The sequence below is a fragment of the Blastomyces dermatitidis genome (genome assembly GCF_000003525.1).
Source record: "Blastomyces dermatitidis ER-3 genomic scaffold supercont1.9, whole genome shotgun sequence".
Lineage (NCBI taxonomy): Eukaryota > Fungi > Ascomycota > Eurotiomycetes > Onygenales > Ajellomycetaceae > Blastomyces > Blastomyces dermatitidis.
Genome location: NW_025544782.1, coordinates 2104027 through 2120281, shown reverse-complemented (window position 1 = coordinate 2120281; position 16255 = coordinate 2104027). Strand labels below are relative to the sequence as shown.

Here is a 16255-nt window from a genome sequence, read left to right as displayed (position 1 = left end):
TGTCTCCATCGCTTCTCCCAACTTTCTCCTATCACTTCCAAACCCCTCCAGTCAGTCAGTAGTAGTATGTCTTCCCTCCTCCGCATCTCGAGGGATTACTTTACAAGCTAACCAGAGATCTACCTGCCGCTCCAGAATACATACAAGCCGCCTATCAATCCTCTTTAACGAATCAATCTTCTACATTACTCCTTCACCATGGCAGATAAGGCAGTGTAAGTGCGCTTCGCTCTACCAATAACGAGTTTGACTCCCAATGTTCAATGCCTTGTTCTATGGCTCCCATCAATTTGGGTGGGAAAACCTATCAACAACCTTCTCCCCAAACTTGCGCTCCCAAAATCCATCAGCATTAACCTGGACAAAATTTGATTGCTGACTTGCAGCGCTCGTCTGGCCGGCATCGATGCCGGTTCATCCGCGTCATCTGCTCCCAGTGGTGATTTTGGCCTCATTGGTCTGGCCGTTATGGGCCAGAACCTCATCCTAAATGTGGCAGATCATGGTTTTACCGTCGTAGCATTCAACCGCACTGTGTCTAAAGTCGACCGTTTCCTGGAAAATGAAGCTAAAGGTAAATCGTCCAGCATTGGAAAACAACTTCTTGTCTGCTTTTTAATTTTCTTGTTGCATTTTCTTTGCGAATTTAACAGCCCACGGAGCCGTCAAAAAAGACTGAAACATGACTAACAACTATATTTCCAGGCAAATCTATTGTCGGTGCCCACTCTATCGAGGAGTTCTGCGCAAAGCTCAAAAGACCACGCAGAATCATGCTACTAGTCATGGCCGGCAAGCCAGTCGACGATTTCATCGAATCCCTCCTGCCCCACCTTGAAGACGGCGACATCATCATCGATGGCGGAAACTCCCACTTCCCGGACTCCAACCGTCGCACAAAATACCTAGCCAGCAAGAACATCCGCTTTGTGGGATCTGGTGTCTCCGGCGGTGAGGAAGGTGCCCGATATGGGCCCAGCTTGATGCCCGGTGGAAACGAGGAGGCGTGGCCATATATCAAGGACATCTTCCAGAGCATTGCTGCCAAGAGTGATGGCGAGCCCTGCTGTGACTGGGTCGGTGATGAGGGCGCTGGCCACTATGTGAAGATGGTCCACAATGGCATCGAATATGGTGATATGCAGCTGATCACAGAGGTGAGCAAGCCGGGACAACAATTGCTCTGCCCATCAATTCCTCATTCTTTCATACCATTCCGAAGGGTCTGTGGCTAAAAAGGGCTGGGAGTGTTGTGTTATTCTAGGCGTATGATATCATGAAACGCGGTCTAGGCATGACCGGAAAGGAGATGGGCGACGTCTTCGAAAAATGGAACAAGGGCGTCTTGGATTCCTTCCTGATCGAAATTACCCGCGACGTCCTGCGCTACAATGATGACGACGGTGTGCCGCTCGTCGAAAAGATCCTCGACTCTGCTGGGCAGAAGGGTACTGGCAAGTGGACCGCTATCAATGCCCTCGATCTCGGCATGCCAGTCACTTTGATCGGCGAGGCTGTTTTCGCCCGCTGCCTCAGCTCGTTGAAATCAGAGCGTATCCGGGCTAGCAAGATTCTCCAGGGACCCAACCCGAACTTCACTGGCAACAGAGAGGAGTTCATCGACAACCTGGAACAGGCCCTCTATGCATCCAAGATCATTTCCTACGCCCAAGGATTCATGCTGATCCAGGACGTGAGTTATTCATCCTTTGTCCTTTCCCATTCGTCTTCCAAGGGCATATTATACGCCATCTCCACCAAAATATGAACTAACCCAACCTTCAACCACCAGGCCGCAAAAGAATATGGCTGGAAACTAAACAAGCCTTCCATCGCCCTAATGTGGCGAGGCGGCTGCATCATCCGCTCCGTCTTCCTCAAGGACATCACCAACGCCTACCGCAACAACCCAGACTTGGAGAACCTCCTCTTCGACGACTTCTTCCACAATGCCATCAACAAGGCCCAAGCAGGCTGGCGCGACGTTGTCAGCAAGGGTGCGCTATGGGGAATCCCAACACCAGCGTTCAGCACCGCACTCAGCTTCTACGACGGCTACCGCACCCGCGATCTACCGGCCAATCTGCTCCAGGCTCAGCGGGATTACTTTGGCGCGCATACATTCCTTATCAAGCCCGAGTGTGCAAATGAGAAGTATCCCGAGGGCCAGTATCATCATGTCAATTGGACTGGGCGCGGTGGTAATGTCTCTGCTTCTACATACCAAGCATAGAGTCATGGCTATGTGGTGAAAATGAAGCGAGGCGTGGCCTGTGTAAGGGGGAAGAGGAAGAATGGGGGTTAGATTTGCCCCGTTCCTAAATATCGAAGTAAACAGCTAGGACAACAGCTTAGGGGGCATTATTTCATCTGTTCATTGTCACCAATCATCATTTTCGATCTTGCACGAAAAGACGGAGGACCGTGGAAGGATACCACCGAACTCAGAATGTGATCAACTGGGTTTAAGGGGATGTGGAAATTTTCAAAAAAAAGAAAGAAAAAAAAAGCAAGGGAAGGTGGACAACAAATAACAAATAAATGAAAACAAAAATAAAAATAAACAAGATGAACGAGGAAAACAGAGAGAAAGAAGAGAGCCAAGCACGGACACGGTAGAAGGTAAAAGCGGGAGGTTGTATCGACATTCGGCTGGAGCATTTAAGGATGGATTATAAACTAATCTACCTATATAAGCCCAAAAATTGAATATTCTTCCTTAAGTTGAATTTTAGACAGAAGCAATATGTGGCTAGCTACCTCTTATCCGGCTCACGCTGTATCTACATACAGCGTATATAATGATTCTTGTAAATAAACCCTCTGGCCATCCTCGCCGATGACTAATCCGCCAAGCCCATCTGACTCTAGCCTCCCGCAGCAAAACCTTCTGAAGTTCAACGAAAACATCTCCAAACCCATCTCCAACTCTCCAGCACCTCAATCACCCCCCAATTAATTCCCTCGTGTCCTTTTACTCCTCTCCGCTCGTCGTGCGCAGGAAGCTCTCTCAACCAGTCCTGGTGCTTTGTTTTCTCTGGCTGGTGGAGGAGGAGCGGTTGCTTCATTTGAGTGCTCTGGTTGTTGTCTTGTCTTAATTTAGCAACCTAATTTATCTATATTAATTTCTGCCCCTTTTTTGTTTTCTTCTATTTTTTATTTCCCTTCACCTAATTTCTTGCCCTCTTCATCTTGTTATTTCCCTTCTGTCGCTCCTTTCCCGGTATCGTTTTACAAGCTTGGGTTGCTATTTCCTTGCCGCCAGCCGCCGCCCGCCTCATTTTGCCCGTTTCAGCACCGCCATAATTACGTTCAAAAATAACGCTACACCACCCCCATCGTCCCATTGAAAAGCTGCATTGATTGGCGTAATCGCCGGGAAGTGTATACAACAACTCTCTTATAGCAAAAGGAAAGAAGGGACACTTTAAACCGCCAACGTGTCTCTCCATGGTCTTCGTGAAGCAGTAAATTTACCCGACACACTGTTTCCCGCTTCCCGCTTGTTGTTACACGTCGTGCTCCAACCTTGGTTTTTGAGGACTGCGTTTTAGCGAACGCGCTTCCACCATGGCAGCGGAGAACAAGCGGCAGAGCACTGGAGGGAAAGGCCCTGTTGCGTCGGGCCTTGGGCCGTCGGGTACTGTCGCGATGGAGATGGCTTTGTGTGGAGCCATTGGTGCCCGGTAAGTGTTTGATATATGTAGTGGCACTCTTATCGATCTTGCCTGGAATAGATGTCTGCCAGTGAAAAAGTGGACGGCTATCATACCTTACTTACTGCTGGTTGATTGGGAGCAAGCTTGATTCTACATCTCAATATTTTCCCCTTGTTATGCTAACATGAAATTGGTAATTGGTTTCGTCAATAGTATCCGCGTCACTACTACATCTCCAACCTCCACAACGCACGAGGGGACTCTCTTCACCGCATGTCCCATCACCAATCTTATCGCAATCAATACATCTCCCCCTCCACCAACACCAATGACCTCCGGCACTCCTGCCCTCTCCCATCCAAGCGACTATCACATAATCCCCATATCCCGTATCCACAACTTTCAACTACTCTCCTTACCCCCACACTCTACATCATCAAGTCCCACCGAGCAAAACCCATCCTTCACCAACGCGTACCCTTCCATCTACCCTCTCGATATCCGCGCCCTAAAGAATCGGGAAGCGGCTGCTATTGCCAAACTCCATGAGCGCGAACAACGGCGCGGGAAGGGGGTTAGCAAGGAAGCCCAGGATCTCTTCGATGCGTTTAGCAGGACAATGCCTGCGCGCTGGGATGGCACGAGCATTGTCGTGGCTGATACTGTGATCATTTCTAAGCCGTATCACATTGATAACTGCCGCTCTCTAACGACTGATAACGGCGGGGTGAGCGCGGCGCTGACGAGAGTTAGGAAAGTGGTAAGTGACAGATTTACCCAGTTTTTTTCACTATTTCTTCTCGTTCGTTTTCATTTGATCCAAAAAACAACAATGGTGGGTTCGAGTCATTGAAACTAATATTTATGTTGTTGTTTTCCCCATTCCAGCTTGAGATGGAACGCAAGAAGATCGAACTCCGGAGCGCCAGCGCCGCAATTGCCAATTCCAGCCACTTCTCCCATCAGTCTCGCAATAGTAATACCGCTAATAACCATCATACAAATGCAAATGCGAACACGAATAACTCCTCCACCTCCACATCCAGGGACCGCGATCGAAATGCAAAAGCAGCCGCCGTAGCGCTTCCCATCACCAATAACAACGCCACCAATAATGGAGCCCGGTCATCGACACCCGGAACGACTACTACTACTAACCAGAGGAAAGGCGGTTAAGCGGGGAAACATAATAAATTTCGGTAGCGAAAGAGGAGGGGAATGCAGAGAAGAAGGGAAAGGAGCGGAGAAAGAAAGAAATGGTCGTTTTTTAAACCCCAAAAAAATTAAATGCCCATATCGTATCTACCTGATTCTCTCCAGTCTTTTCAATCCCGTTATATACAGTTACATATTTGTGTTCTTTCGTCTTTTTCTCTTTTTATGTGGTGGACATTTGCCGGTGGTATGCTGGAAATGGGAGACGTGATGAGATGGTATGGGCATGAGGATGGAAGCATGGGACATGGAGCACGGAGCATGGAACATGGGGCATGAGCATGAGGGCGTTGGCGTTGGCGTGATATGGAGTAATAAAAACACACTATATACACACTCACTCACACAGTGGACGGTTTGGACTTCTATTATGGAGGTAGGTAGTAGTTGAAACAGGGCTATATCTTTTTTTTTCGTTTTTAAAGAAGGTATCTATGTATGGCCTTGTTCAGCGGTTGGGTGGTGGGGGAAAGAGAAGGGAATAATAAGATGGGATGGGATGGGATGGGATGGGAGCTGTTATTTATCCTATCTACTTGTTTTAGAATCCGCCCCCCCCCCTTCGTTCCCCTTCCTTGTGAGGATGATTGGTTGGATTGATGGGTGCGAGTGCAATGGGAGTTTTTTTGGAGGTATATACCTCTCTATACATTACGCATGTAAGGTGTATATATATATAATATATCCAACCGGCCGGCGAGATACAACCGGGGTAGCGATGGCAAGGAGGGGGGGGGTGTGGTGAGGAGAAGCAGGGGGTGAAAAAGAATGGATTCAATGAGGCCAGGACGGGCGGCCTGGGGAAATTTCCCTCCAAGGTTGGGTTGGGCGGATATACATACCTAGGACCTAGGTGGCTCTGTGCCTTTGTGTAAGGAATAGGGATGGATGGATGGATGGGTTCGAGTGGAAAGAAAGAAAAGAGGGTGATTGATTATTATTATTTCCAAGTGAACCTTTGTCTTTTTTTATCTGTTATCCGTTTTTTTTTTTTTTTTTTTTTTTTTTTGTAGGTAGGCTTTCTTTCGGGGGTAGTAGGTAACACATATATCAGCTTATAACACTTGTTTTTCCTGCTACCGAGAGGTAGGGGGATGATGGCTGACGGCTCGGGCAGTTTTCGCAGCGTATGTTATGAATGAATTGACCACCTGGTTAAACCTTGCGCGTGATGGTAGCATACGGTGATTAGGGATGGATATATATTACTCTATAGAAATCAGGAAGCGGTGGATGGATGATTGGGGAGGGAATAATGGAATCCGGAGGTTAGATCCAACTTGTAAATCGCGCAGATTAAAAGGCAAAAGCCGAAAAAAAAAAACGCTGTGAGATTGTATAGCTATATAGACTGGTGAGATAGCGTGAGGCTAGTTGATAGAAGGAAGTGGGATATATATATGACGTTCCGAGAGGGGGGCTAGAGATGAAAAGAGAAGCAAGGAAGTAATATATATAATCCATACATATACTTAATTAATATATAGGTAAAGCAAAACAGGCTATAACAAAATAGAACCACCTGCTTGTCACACCACCTCCATCTATCTACCTCCCCTGTCTATCCCGTTTACTTCCTTTCTACAAACGTTAGGTGAGGATGATGATGGTAACTATGGGGGAAGGGGAGTTAAGGAAGAAACAAAACTTCCACCAACCCCGAATTTCGAAATCCCTGTGCTCTAATAAAAACCATTCCCCGAAAAAAAAAGGTGGACAAATTTCAATGGAATCGCACTTCTGTATCCCTTTAATGTCCAACTCTAAGCAAAGCAAACTAACTTAAACAACCCGAATCAAAGGAAAGGAAGACCAAAAAAATATTAAGTACCAGAAACCAACTCAGGGCCTAACTTTCACGAATACAAAACAAGGGCAAATTTTACAGCCCTGAAATCAACCCAACGCTATCCAAAAAAAAGAAAAATAGAAAAAGAAAAGAAAAAAAGGAAAGAAAGAAAAAGGAAAAAGAAAAGAAAAGAAAGAAAAGAAAGAAAAAGAAAAGAAAGAAAAGAAAGAAAAAGAAAAGAAAAAAGAAAAATGGGGAAGCAAAAGTATGGAAAGCACGGTAAAAGGGGAACAGGCAAAATAAAATAAAAGGGAACCAAAAAGGGGGAGGGGAAACGTTCAATCTCGACTCATCTTCTCCGGTGACGGCATCTTCGACGGGGACGGTGCTGGCGGCCTCGGAGAAATCGATCTGCCTCCCTTCCAACTCAAACTCCGTTGTTGTACTCCCGGCATCGGTGCGCGCGTTGATGATGCCAACGACGACGAAGACGAAGACAGTGGCATGTCATTAGCATTGGGACCATTTTCGTCAAAGGCACTACCGCTGGTTCGGAGCGGAGGGCGGAGGGATGGGTCCCCGGCAACTGCGCCGGAGAGTCCTGCTGCGCCGGGCACAAGGGAAGAAGATGCGCCTGTCGTTCCACTGACCCTGGCGCGGATGGAGTTGCGCCCTCGGTCTTCGCCGCTGCCGCTCTGGGTTAGGACGGTATTCTCGTCTGTGGGAACGTTGGTGTTTGTGGGGGTATATATGCTGTCCTTGTTGGTTGGGGATGTGTTGAGAGAGAGGCCAAGGCGAGTAGTTAGGCTCGGGTTGGTATAATTTTTATTAATGCTATTAGCGTCATTATTAGTGAGTGGGTTGCTGCTTGCGGGTGGTCTTAGTGATTCCTCCTCGTCCGAGTCGGCGTCAATAGGGTTAGCGCTCTCGGCGACATTGAGCCGGGCGTCACGGCGCATTTTTGTGACTTTCATGTAGTTGTACGAGGCAATGGCGCCTATGGTGATGATGAGCCCGGAGATGTTGATTGGGGTCAATGGGTCGTGGAAGACGAGGCCGGCGGCGCTGATGGTGATGACTTCTTTGAAAATGCCGCAGATGCTCAGAGTAACAACTGAGGAGCGTTTGAGGAGCGCGAATTCTGAGGCGATCATGCAGAAAGCCAGGCAGCCGGGGAAAAGGAGGATGCCGATACCGCGCAGGATGCCATTTGCTGTCAGGATGCCGATGCCCTCGATGATTTCGCCAGCTCCTTCAATGGCGAGTGCAAGGGTTATGAGGCAAACGAACATTATCGGGGTGAGGAAGAAGAGCATGGTGAAAGGGTTTGCGGTTGCAGGATGTCGGAGAAGGAGGATTTGGGTTAGACCCCATCTAAAGCCTGAGAAGAATGCAGATGCGATGATGAGACTGAAGCCGAGGGCATTGAATGCTGCTTCTCCTGCCACCATCATTACAACCCCGATGGTCATGGTGCCGATGATGAGAATGAGCTTTAGAGAGGGGGTCTCTAGACGGAAGAGAAATGCGAAGAGAAGGACAAATGCGAGGGAGGATGACTTGCACATAGTTAGGAATGTGAGGGTGATGAATCGGAGAGACATGTTGCCCAGTCCCACATCTAAAGATGTAGCGGCTCCGCAGGGGACAAGTCTGGAGAAGTAGAATTGTTTCGACACCAAGGGCTTCGGCGGCTGGCCAGTAATGGCGGAATGGGCGGATGAGGATGCGTTATGTGGTCGTAACGAGGGGACAAGGTAGAGCACAATAGAGGATAGGGTAAATTGCACAGCCATATGTAGGCCGGTTGTGAAGAGGGGGAATTGAAAATTAAGGTGATCGGATGAAAACATCCATTTATTATACTGCAAAAAGTTGAGATATAGTCAGCTCAAGGGGAAAGAAAAATAATATCGCAAAATAGGAAGATAGGAAGATATCAACAAACGGGATTCGTCCATACAATTGATATCGACAACGAAAATATATACCACGATCCAATCAATATCGCATTTATGCCTAGTCTTTTGATCACTGCCCTATCCGCCAGCCGGCGGCCATCCTCAGAGATCTTGACCTCGACAATTCTAGCATCTAGTTCCCGACGGTGTCGTTTGCGTTGCTTCCATCTCTGTCTGCGCTCCTTAGCGGTCAATCCGGTTTCCTCGTCATCGTTGAGATCGTCATCCGAGGCGAGGAAATCCATTTCAAGCACCTCGCTTTCAGCAAAAGAGGAATGGCGGGAACGATCGGATCGGGCGCCAATTCCCGTCAGGAGAGGATCCCGTTCCTCCTTCTCCTGATCCTCCTCTTGTAGGTGCCTGTGCTCTCCCTCGCTGTAATGGGCCCCCTCTTCGTGTCTACTTTTATTCTTCCTGTAGGTGGTGAAGGGTTCGACTTCGTGAGTGCTGAGGGGATCGGGATCGTAGGGAGCAGGAGGGGGCAGGGATAGGCTCTTGTGGACCGATATCAAAGAGGTTCTCCGTGCACCCTTGGAGTCTAGGGAGCCTTCGCCCATTTGATGCAACCGTAGAAGGTGGGTTTCAAACGTAGGGAGAGGCTGCCCTTAGTTTCAATCCATTGGGCGTGAATGTGTAGACCCGAGTGCTATAAAACACTCCTCTCCTTCAACCGTGGGTACCAGGGACGGAGTGTGCTAAGAAAGGAGAGAAATTCCTGGCTGCAGGTGTTGGTGGTCTGGAGACTAGCCGAATGGCAGCTGGACTTTAAACGTCGAACTGGGCTTGGCAGCGGTCAGCGAGTGGAGCAGCTGGCACTAGCAAATACTTAGGCAAAGAGAGTCGCGTGGATGGAAGTAATTACTCAATGAGAGAGGTAAATAAACATATACGCTGAGTAGTTGTACACAGACAATGGTGACGATGGAGTACAGATTTGATGTTCTGTCAAGGAACGTTGGACGTTGGACGTCGAAGTTGAGGCTCTGCGTGGTCTGGGCCAACCTCGATCTGTTCATTCTTTCACCATATTTCTAGGGGTCATTCAACAAGCCAATGGAGCTCAGTCTACTCCGTAGATCTATTTAATTCTATTCATTGCTATTCATTAGCAGCACCATAGTGACAATGCTTCAATTCCTTACTACGTTATATATATCTTCATGGATCTGTTGTTTGCTTGCCTGGATTTTCCTGTCACACAACTGAACTTGTTTTATGCTCCTAGTGACAGTGTGCTATTTTAACCTCATCACTAGAGACTGAATAATTATGGAAATCCTCTTGATACCTGGCTCACTCTAATTCCTAGGATAGGTGGATTCTGTGCAGCCCGCAAATGGTCTGTAGTTTCAGCATAATTTGCGCAGCACCTACGGCCCTAGTCCGTCTTGATATATAGCTATGTATTACTATCCGGGAATAAATATCCATCCAAGGATCCCTGACAAAAACCAAGCTCACTCATCAATACATAGTCATGGGAGAGGTGAAGATGTTCGTTATATAGATATCTTTCTTCTATTTTCATGTTCTGTTCACCCAGATACATATATAGATACATATATATCAGACATCATGCATGCATAGAATATATCTCATTCATACCCATCATCATTTCACATTGAAAAAAAAAAAAAAAAAAAAAAAGATCTTATTCACCCCACAACCCCCCAGGATGTATGCGTATTCCTGCCTCCCACACCACCTAACCGCCTAGATGCAGGGGAGGAAATCCCATCACTTTTCAGCCGAATCGCGTCTTCTTATCTTTGATGGGGAAATCCTTTCCTGTGAGCAACAAATATCTATGTCAGTGGTTGACATATACACACGTAATATGTACATGTACATTGTACACATATATAAGAGCTTCTTCATTCCGTACCAGTCCTGTTCTTATACTGGTCACGGATGAAGTCTGAAATCTTCTCATCCTTAGCCTGCTCTAACGCGCTCTCGTTGTCCTGCGGGCCCTGGCCCAGGAAGCGTTCCTGGACGAAGTCGATGCCTGATACAATCATGTCCACATGTTAGTTATGTATTGAAGCGATTCGAGTGGAGGAGAGTTAGAAAGAGGCGCTTGCGGTGCGCGGTGCGCGGTGCGTGATATTGCAGAGGAGAAAAAAGAAGAACAGATAGTGGATGGAGAAAATAATGAAATACTTTAGGAAAAGAAGTGGTGTGATATATAGTTAACGTACTCTTATCGAGCATATCTTCATTCTTCTCGCTCTCCCTGCCGCCGCCAGCAGCGCTGTTGAGCTTGTCACCAAATCCGGAGAGGAATCCTCCGGCCCCTTGTTTCTTGTGGTCTGTTGCGGATGATTTCTCTTTCTGCTGGTCCTGGGAGCGAGCGATTTTGTTGATGAAGTCCATTGTTTGTTCAATCTATCTGCTTGTTTGCTTGTTTGGTTTGCGGGGTTTAGGTAGAAACTAGAATGAGAATAACTGAGAGTCTAGAAAATATGGGGGTGGAGTAATGCTTATATAGTTGTGTGGTGAACCAGCTGGTTAAAAATTGATGGCGGGGTGGAAAATAGCTCGGGAACGATGCTGGGGTGAGTGAGGTCTGCACCAATATCAAACTAGCTAACCGCTAGGATCGCCCCTTTAAGAAGCTATCTACCCGTGGACTGAATCAGGAGGCCAAAGGGTGCTATCGATCAAGCTAACAAAGAATCTGCAATCTGGAAAAACAGGTGGCAGAGCGAAGCAAACTGCACCGCCGCACTCCATTCCTGAGGCCATCGAGCTCCAGCAGCCCTCAGCTCCCCCATTGTCATTAGATCCTTTGTTTTGGGGCGTTTCCGCATTCCTCAAAACCAAATTCGCCACATGGATTAAGATGACATCCAAGTACCCCTCATCACTCCCCGCTCTGCCAAGCAAAGAATCTTTACTCTGTATTCTCCGAACAATCCACGATCCCATAGAGGCAGAGAAGCAGCCCAAGTCAAACATGACTTAGACCGAAATTCGCTGAGGTGCCGACGAGGAGCCAGGTGGTCTCAAGTCATGAATTTTATTGTTTAATAAACCAGAGTGCCTCAAAGAGTATTTGGGGATGATGTTTCAGCAGGTTGTACAAGTATCTGGCTATGTAGCTCACCAAATGAACCAGCCAGCCACAATATCATAGAGAGATATTATTCCCCACCCAAAGCAAGTGGAGTCGTTTATTGGCTCATTGATTTGGGTTGGGAAGACGTCTTTGTAGCACTTTGCTGTGGGGTCGCGGCAAGATCGCGAAGGAGCTTGGATCTAGGATAGCTAGGTTAGCATCCTATCCTTGGGCTGTTCCTCGGCCGCATAACTGTGTCGAATTGGACACCAGCGTTGGTTTGGCTCCAGAATGTCTGTGGTAAGGTCCAGCTGATATATCGGGTCCCCGCCGTGGAGGATGTTGGCTGAACCTGGTCTCTGTTCTTTTCGAATTGAAGTTGTAATCGCGACGGACTCTCTCGGTGGGGTTTAACCATCAATTTGCGAGAGCATAGTCAATAGTAATAAATATGGCGGGGGTTACGAAATCAACCAGTAACAAGTCTCTGTGGCGCAATTGGTTAGCGCGTTCGACTGTTAATCGAGAGGTTGGAAGTTCGAGCCTTCCCAGGGACGAGTCTTTTTAAAAAACTGTTCACTTTTTATTTACTCTTTTATTTTTTTTTCATTTTTTTCGATTTTTTTACTTGTCTTCCTGATAACCTTTTTGGATGACAATGGACGCACTCCCCAAATTTTTACTTTTATAGGAAGGATTGTTCGTGGCGTTTGATTCTGACTAATGGGACCGTTGGGTGGGCTTTTTGAATGCAAGAGACATATCTGTGGGAAGTTGGTTCAATGTTGGCTTGTTTTCGACTGGATAAGGGCGAAAGCGGATGACTTGCTGTATCAACTTCTATTCGAACAGAGAATTTCTCCGGTGATAGAACAGTAAACTCCGCTGATAACCTCGTTAAATTCAGTATACATAAATCCTATGTCACTTCTAATTTTGTCCTCACCTAGAGCCAAGGCGGAACACACTCAATGACTAGACTTCCTGCAAGTATATCTTCTTATTATTCTTCAGGAGAAGTGGCTTGATCCATAAATTCACCATATGAACGCGAAGCCCAATACGACTGCACAGACTTTTTGGACTTTCTGCGTTTCTTGCTCAGGATCACGGGTGTTAGGCGGCCCTTGTGGATGTTGTGTAGACAGACCCCTGGCAGCTCGATGACAATGTTCTCATGGACATAACGGTGTTGTGTCCATTCATATTACCTCCAAGATGAAATTCATTTTAAGCGCAAGGGGTGAAAATCTGTCGCGTCCTTCGTCAGGCAATATGCCCCTGGTAAACCTCCGTGAGTAATAAGAATTTCCTCGTAATATACGGGGTACGAGGAAGGTATCATTCCTTCTCCCGCAAATTGTCTAGGAAGGAAGGGCAAATATTGTGGCGGACATATTACTTGCGAAAACAGAATTTTCCCAGCCCCCCCTGAAAATTAGTAGCAAAACACCACCAAAAAATCAAAATATCCGCATTTCTCTAGAATCATTCAATATCATCCAATACATGTCTTTTTCAATCAAATATCATCCAAATACGCGTCTTTCTTACCTTTATCATCAATATGCCACCTCAACTCTGTGATTTCATTATCAACAAGATTGTACACCTTAAGAATGATTATATGTCTGCTGAGATCGCGCGAAGCATTGATTATCACCTGTGTATATTGAATTCAATGAAATCTTCACTGTTTTGAAACTGCTAGAGAACTCTGTTCAACATGTGATATAAAGTCAAAGATTATATCAGATATCTCTTCAATTCTGAAGAGATTTGATGAAGATTTTGAAGCTTTTTTATATCATGCAGTTGAGAACTTCATAAGAGAAAAAGATATAAAAGAATATTTCAGATCTACTTATATAGAATAGTATTATAATAATTAGAAAGATTCAGATTACAATTCATTATAATATAAATTTAGAAGTGAAAGTAGTATGAGATCTGTTCTCATCACTATAAATAGTGAATAAAGATGATTTGAATTTCTGCAATTTTGTCTGTTATAATGGACTTTTTAATCCATCTCTTATAATTTGAAATATACTCTTGTCAATATTCATATGAAGCAACTGTTCCCTTGTCAATCAATTGAAGTATTCATCAAATTGAGGTATTGGACTGCTTTGAATTGGAGATGGAACAGTGGATTCGATGGAAGATTCAATGGTGGATTCGATGGAAGATTTCAACAGTGTATTCGATGGAAGATTTCAACGGCGGATTCGATGGAAGATTCAACGGTGGATTCGATGGAAGATTCAACGGCGGATTCGATGGAAGATTCAACGGTGGATTCGATGGAAGATTTCAACGGCGGATTCGATGGAAGATTTCAACAGTGTATTCGATGGAAGATTTCAACGGCAGATTCGATGGAAGATTTCAACAGTGTATTCGATGGAAGATTTCAACGGTGGATTCGATGGAAGATTCAACGGTGGATTCGATGGAAGATTTCAACGGCGGATTCGATGGAAGATTCAACAGTGTATTCGATGGAAGATTCAACGGTGGATTCGATGGAAGATTTCAACGGTGGATTCGATGGAAGATTTCAACGGCGGATTCGATGGAAGATTTCAACAGTGTATTCGATGGAAGATTTCAACGGTGGATTCGATGGAAGATTTCAACAGTGTATTCGATGGAAGATTCAACGGTGGATTCGATGGAAGATTCAACAGCGGATTCGATGGAAGATTCAACGGTGGATTCGATGGAAGATTTCAACGGTGGATTCGATGGAAGATTTCAACGGCAGATTCGATGGAAGATTTCAACAGTGTATTCGATGGAAGATTTCAACGGTGGATTCGATGGAAGATTCAACGGTGGATTCGATGGAAGATTTCAACGGCGGATTCGATGGAAGATTTCAACAGTGTATTCGATGGAAGATTTCAACGGCGGATTCGATGGAAGATTTCAACAGTGTATTCGATGGAAGATTCAACGGTGGATTCGATGGAAGATTTCAACGGCGGATTCGATGGAAGATTCAACAGTGTATTCGATGGAAGATTCAACGGTGGATTCGATGGAAGATTTCAACAGTGTATTCGATGGAAGATTCAACGGCGGATTCGATGGAAGATTCAACAGTGGATTTGATGGAAGATTTCAACAGTGTATTCGATGGAAGATTCAACGGCGGATTCAATGGAAGATTCAACAGTGAATTTGATGGAAGATTTCAACAGTGTATTCAATGGAAGATTCAACAGCGGATTCGATGGAAGATTTCAACAGTGTATTTGATGGAAGATTTCAACGGCAGATTTGATGGAAGATTTCAACAGTGGATTTGATGGAAGATTCAACAGCAGATCTGAATGTGGATGATAATGAGATTGTGAATTCAGTTCTTCTATTCCTTTCATCATATATTTCATCATCATCACATTGATTATCTCACTTGAGAATGTCATATTGAATGAAGTTGAAGCTGCCAGAGCTGAAGAAGGGAATATAATCACTGACATTTGAGAGATCTGTATAGAAGAATTGATTGTAGAAATTATAGATTCATTCTTCTAATTCTTCTTCTTCTTTCTACTCATTAATCATTTTGTCATCTCTCTTGTTCTTTATCTCATTGATAATCACCCATTCATACAATCTGTATGAGATGTCAGACTCAGGTGTAGAGATTCGCGGATATCAAGAATCCTCAGACTGAGTCTCTATATCCTTCTCATTCATCTGCTTCTCCATCTCATCATTGACTGAATCCTCTCCATTATCCAGAACTTCTGAAACAGGTAGTTTGGGGAGACTGAGATGCAGGGCAGGAGTCTCTGTACAGGCTTGTGAAGCAGCAGGACAGCAGGTGTTATGAGGCATATTGAAAAAAGGGTTGATTGATATATGTGGATTTGATGATAAAGATAAGAAAGACGCGTATTTGGATGATATTTGATTGAAAAAGACGCGTATTGAATGATATTGAATGATTCTAGAGAAATGCAGATATTTTGATTTTTTGGTGGTGTTTTGCTACTAATTTTCAGAGGGGGCTGGGAAAATTCTGTTTTCGCAAGTAATATGTCCGCCACAAATATTCTGAGGTGACCCTGCCCTAGGGTTTCGTGTTCGTCAGTTTTCTGCGGGTCGGTGCATGGGAGAAAGGGAATGTATATTGGTCTCTCAAGTCGTGGAAACGCGAAGCCCTGAATCCTTCAACGTTTGTATCTCTTTGACCAGCCCATCTGAACACAACAACAATTCACGCAATTGTTGATCCGTCAGATAAGCGGCAGCTGCTCGTCCTTGCTTTGAAAGCCAAAATAAAAGAATCAGCGTTCTCCCTCTTGGATGGCTCTCACCATTTGTGTGAGGTGAGTTTTCGCTGGCTGTGTGCCCGGAATAGTTACTCATTTAGGGGAAGGAAACGCACACAAGGGAGGGAAAAAAAAAAAAGAAGAAGAAAATAAACGTCCCTGGGAAGGCTCGAACTTCCAACCTCTCGATTAACAGTCGAACGCGCTAACCAATTGCGCCACAGAGACTTGCCGCTGGGGAAGCGACGCTGGCGATTAGCCTCTTTATTTGTCACGCCATG

General features: G+C 45.6%; 6 protein-coding genes and 2 non-coding genes across 8 annotated transcripts; 4 read left to right on the top strand and 4 right to left on the bottom strand.

The window, feature by feature from the left end:
- Nucleotides 1-198: 198 nt before the first annotated feature.
- On the top strand, nt 199-2233 carry BDCG_07704 (6-phosphogluconate dehydrogenase, decarboxylating 1; the record flags this gene model as incomplete). Its single annotated transcript, XM_045423492.1, has 5 exons — nt 199-215; nt 387-574; nt 706-1157; nt 1265-1693; nt 1793-2233. The coding sequence occupies 5 exons, from the start codon at nt 199-201 to the stop codon at nt 2231-2233; spliced, it is 1527 nt and encodes a 508-aa protein (XP_045278880.1).
- Nucleotides 2234-3570: 1337 nt separating this feature from the next.
- BDCG_07703 (uncharacterized protein) lies at nt 3571-4835 on the top strand (the record flags this gene model as incomplete). Its single annotated transcript, XM_045423491.1, has 3 exons — nt 3571-3686; nt 3873-4419; nt 4548-4835. The coding sequence occupies 3 exons, from the start codon at nt 3571-3573 to the stop codon at nt 4833-4835; spliced, it is 951 nt and encodes a 316-aa protein (XP_045278879.1).
- A 1058-nt stretch (nt 4836-5893) lies between these two features.
- On the bottom strand, nt 5894-9540 carry BDCG_07702 (nucleotide-sugar transporter). The gene is made up of 2 exons (XM_045423490.1): nt 8627-9540; nt 5894-8528 (listed from the first exon to the last, which is right to left on the bottom strand). Exons 1-2 carry the CDS (start codon nt 9179-9181, stop codon nt 7002-7004), a joined length of 2082 nt encoding a protein of 693 aa, XP_045278878.1. The 5' UTR covers nt 9182-9540; the 3' UTR covers nt 5894-7001.
- A 246-nt stretch (nt 9541-9786) lies between these two features.
- On the bottom strand, nt 9787-12274 carry BDCG_07701 (uncharacterized protein). Its single transcript, XM_045423489.1, has 3 exons — nt 10826-12274; nt 10510-10632; nt 9787-10412 (listed from the first exon to the last, which is right to left on the bottom strand). The coding sequence occupies exons 1-3, from the start codon at nt 10998-11000 to the stop codon at nt 10369-10371; spliced, it is 342 nt and encodes a 113-aa protein (XP_045278877.1). The 5' UTR covers nt 11001-12274; the 3' UTR covers nt 9787-10368.
- Nucleotides 12169-12242, top strand: BDCG_17619. The gene has a single exon. It is a non-coding gene; the product is annotated as a tRNA-Asn (tRNA).
- Nucleotides 12275-13754: 1480 nt separating the features above from the next.
- Nucleotides 13755-15002, top strand: BDCG_17618 (uncharacterized protein; the record flags this gene model as incomplete). Its single annotated transcript, XM_045426714.1, has 1 exon — nt 13755-15002. The coding sequence occupies one exon, from the start codon at nt 13755-13757 to the stop codon at nt 15000-15002; it is 1248 nt and encodes a 415-aa protein (XP_045282261.1).
- Nucleotides 15003-15317: 315 nt separating this feature from the next.
- On the bottom strand, nt 15318-15537 carry BDCG_17617 (uncharacterized protein; the record flags this gene model as incomplete). Its single annotated transcript, XM_045426713.1, has 1 exon — nt 15318-15537. The coding sequence occupies one exon, from the start codon at nt 15535-15537 to the stop codon at nt 15355-15357; it is 183 nt and encodes a 60-aa protein (XP_045282260.1). The 3' UTR covers nt 15318-15354.
- Nucleotides 15538-16128: 591 nt separating this feature from the next.
- Nucleotides 16129-16202, bottom strand: BDCG_17616. The gene has a single exon. It is a non-coding gene; the product is annotated as a tRNA-Asn (tRNA).
- Nucleotides 16203-16255: the final 53 nt, after the last annotated feature.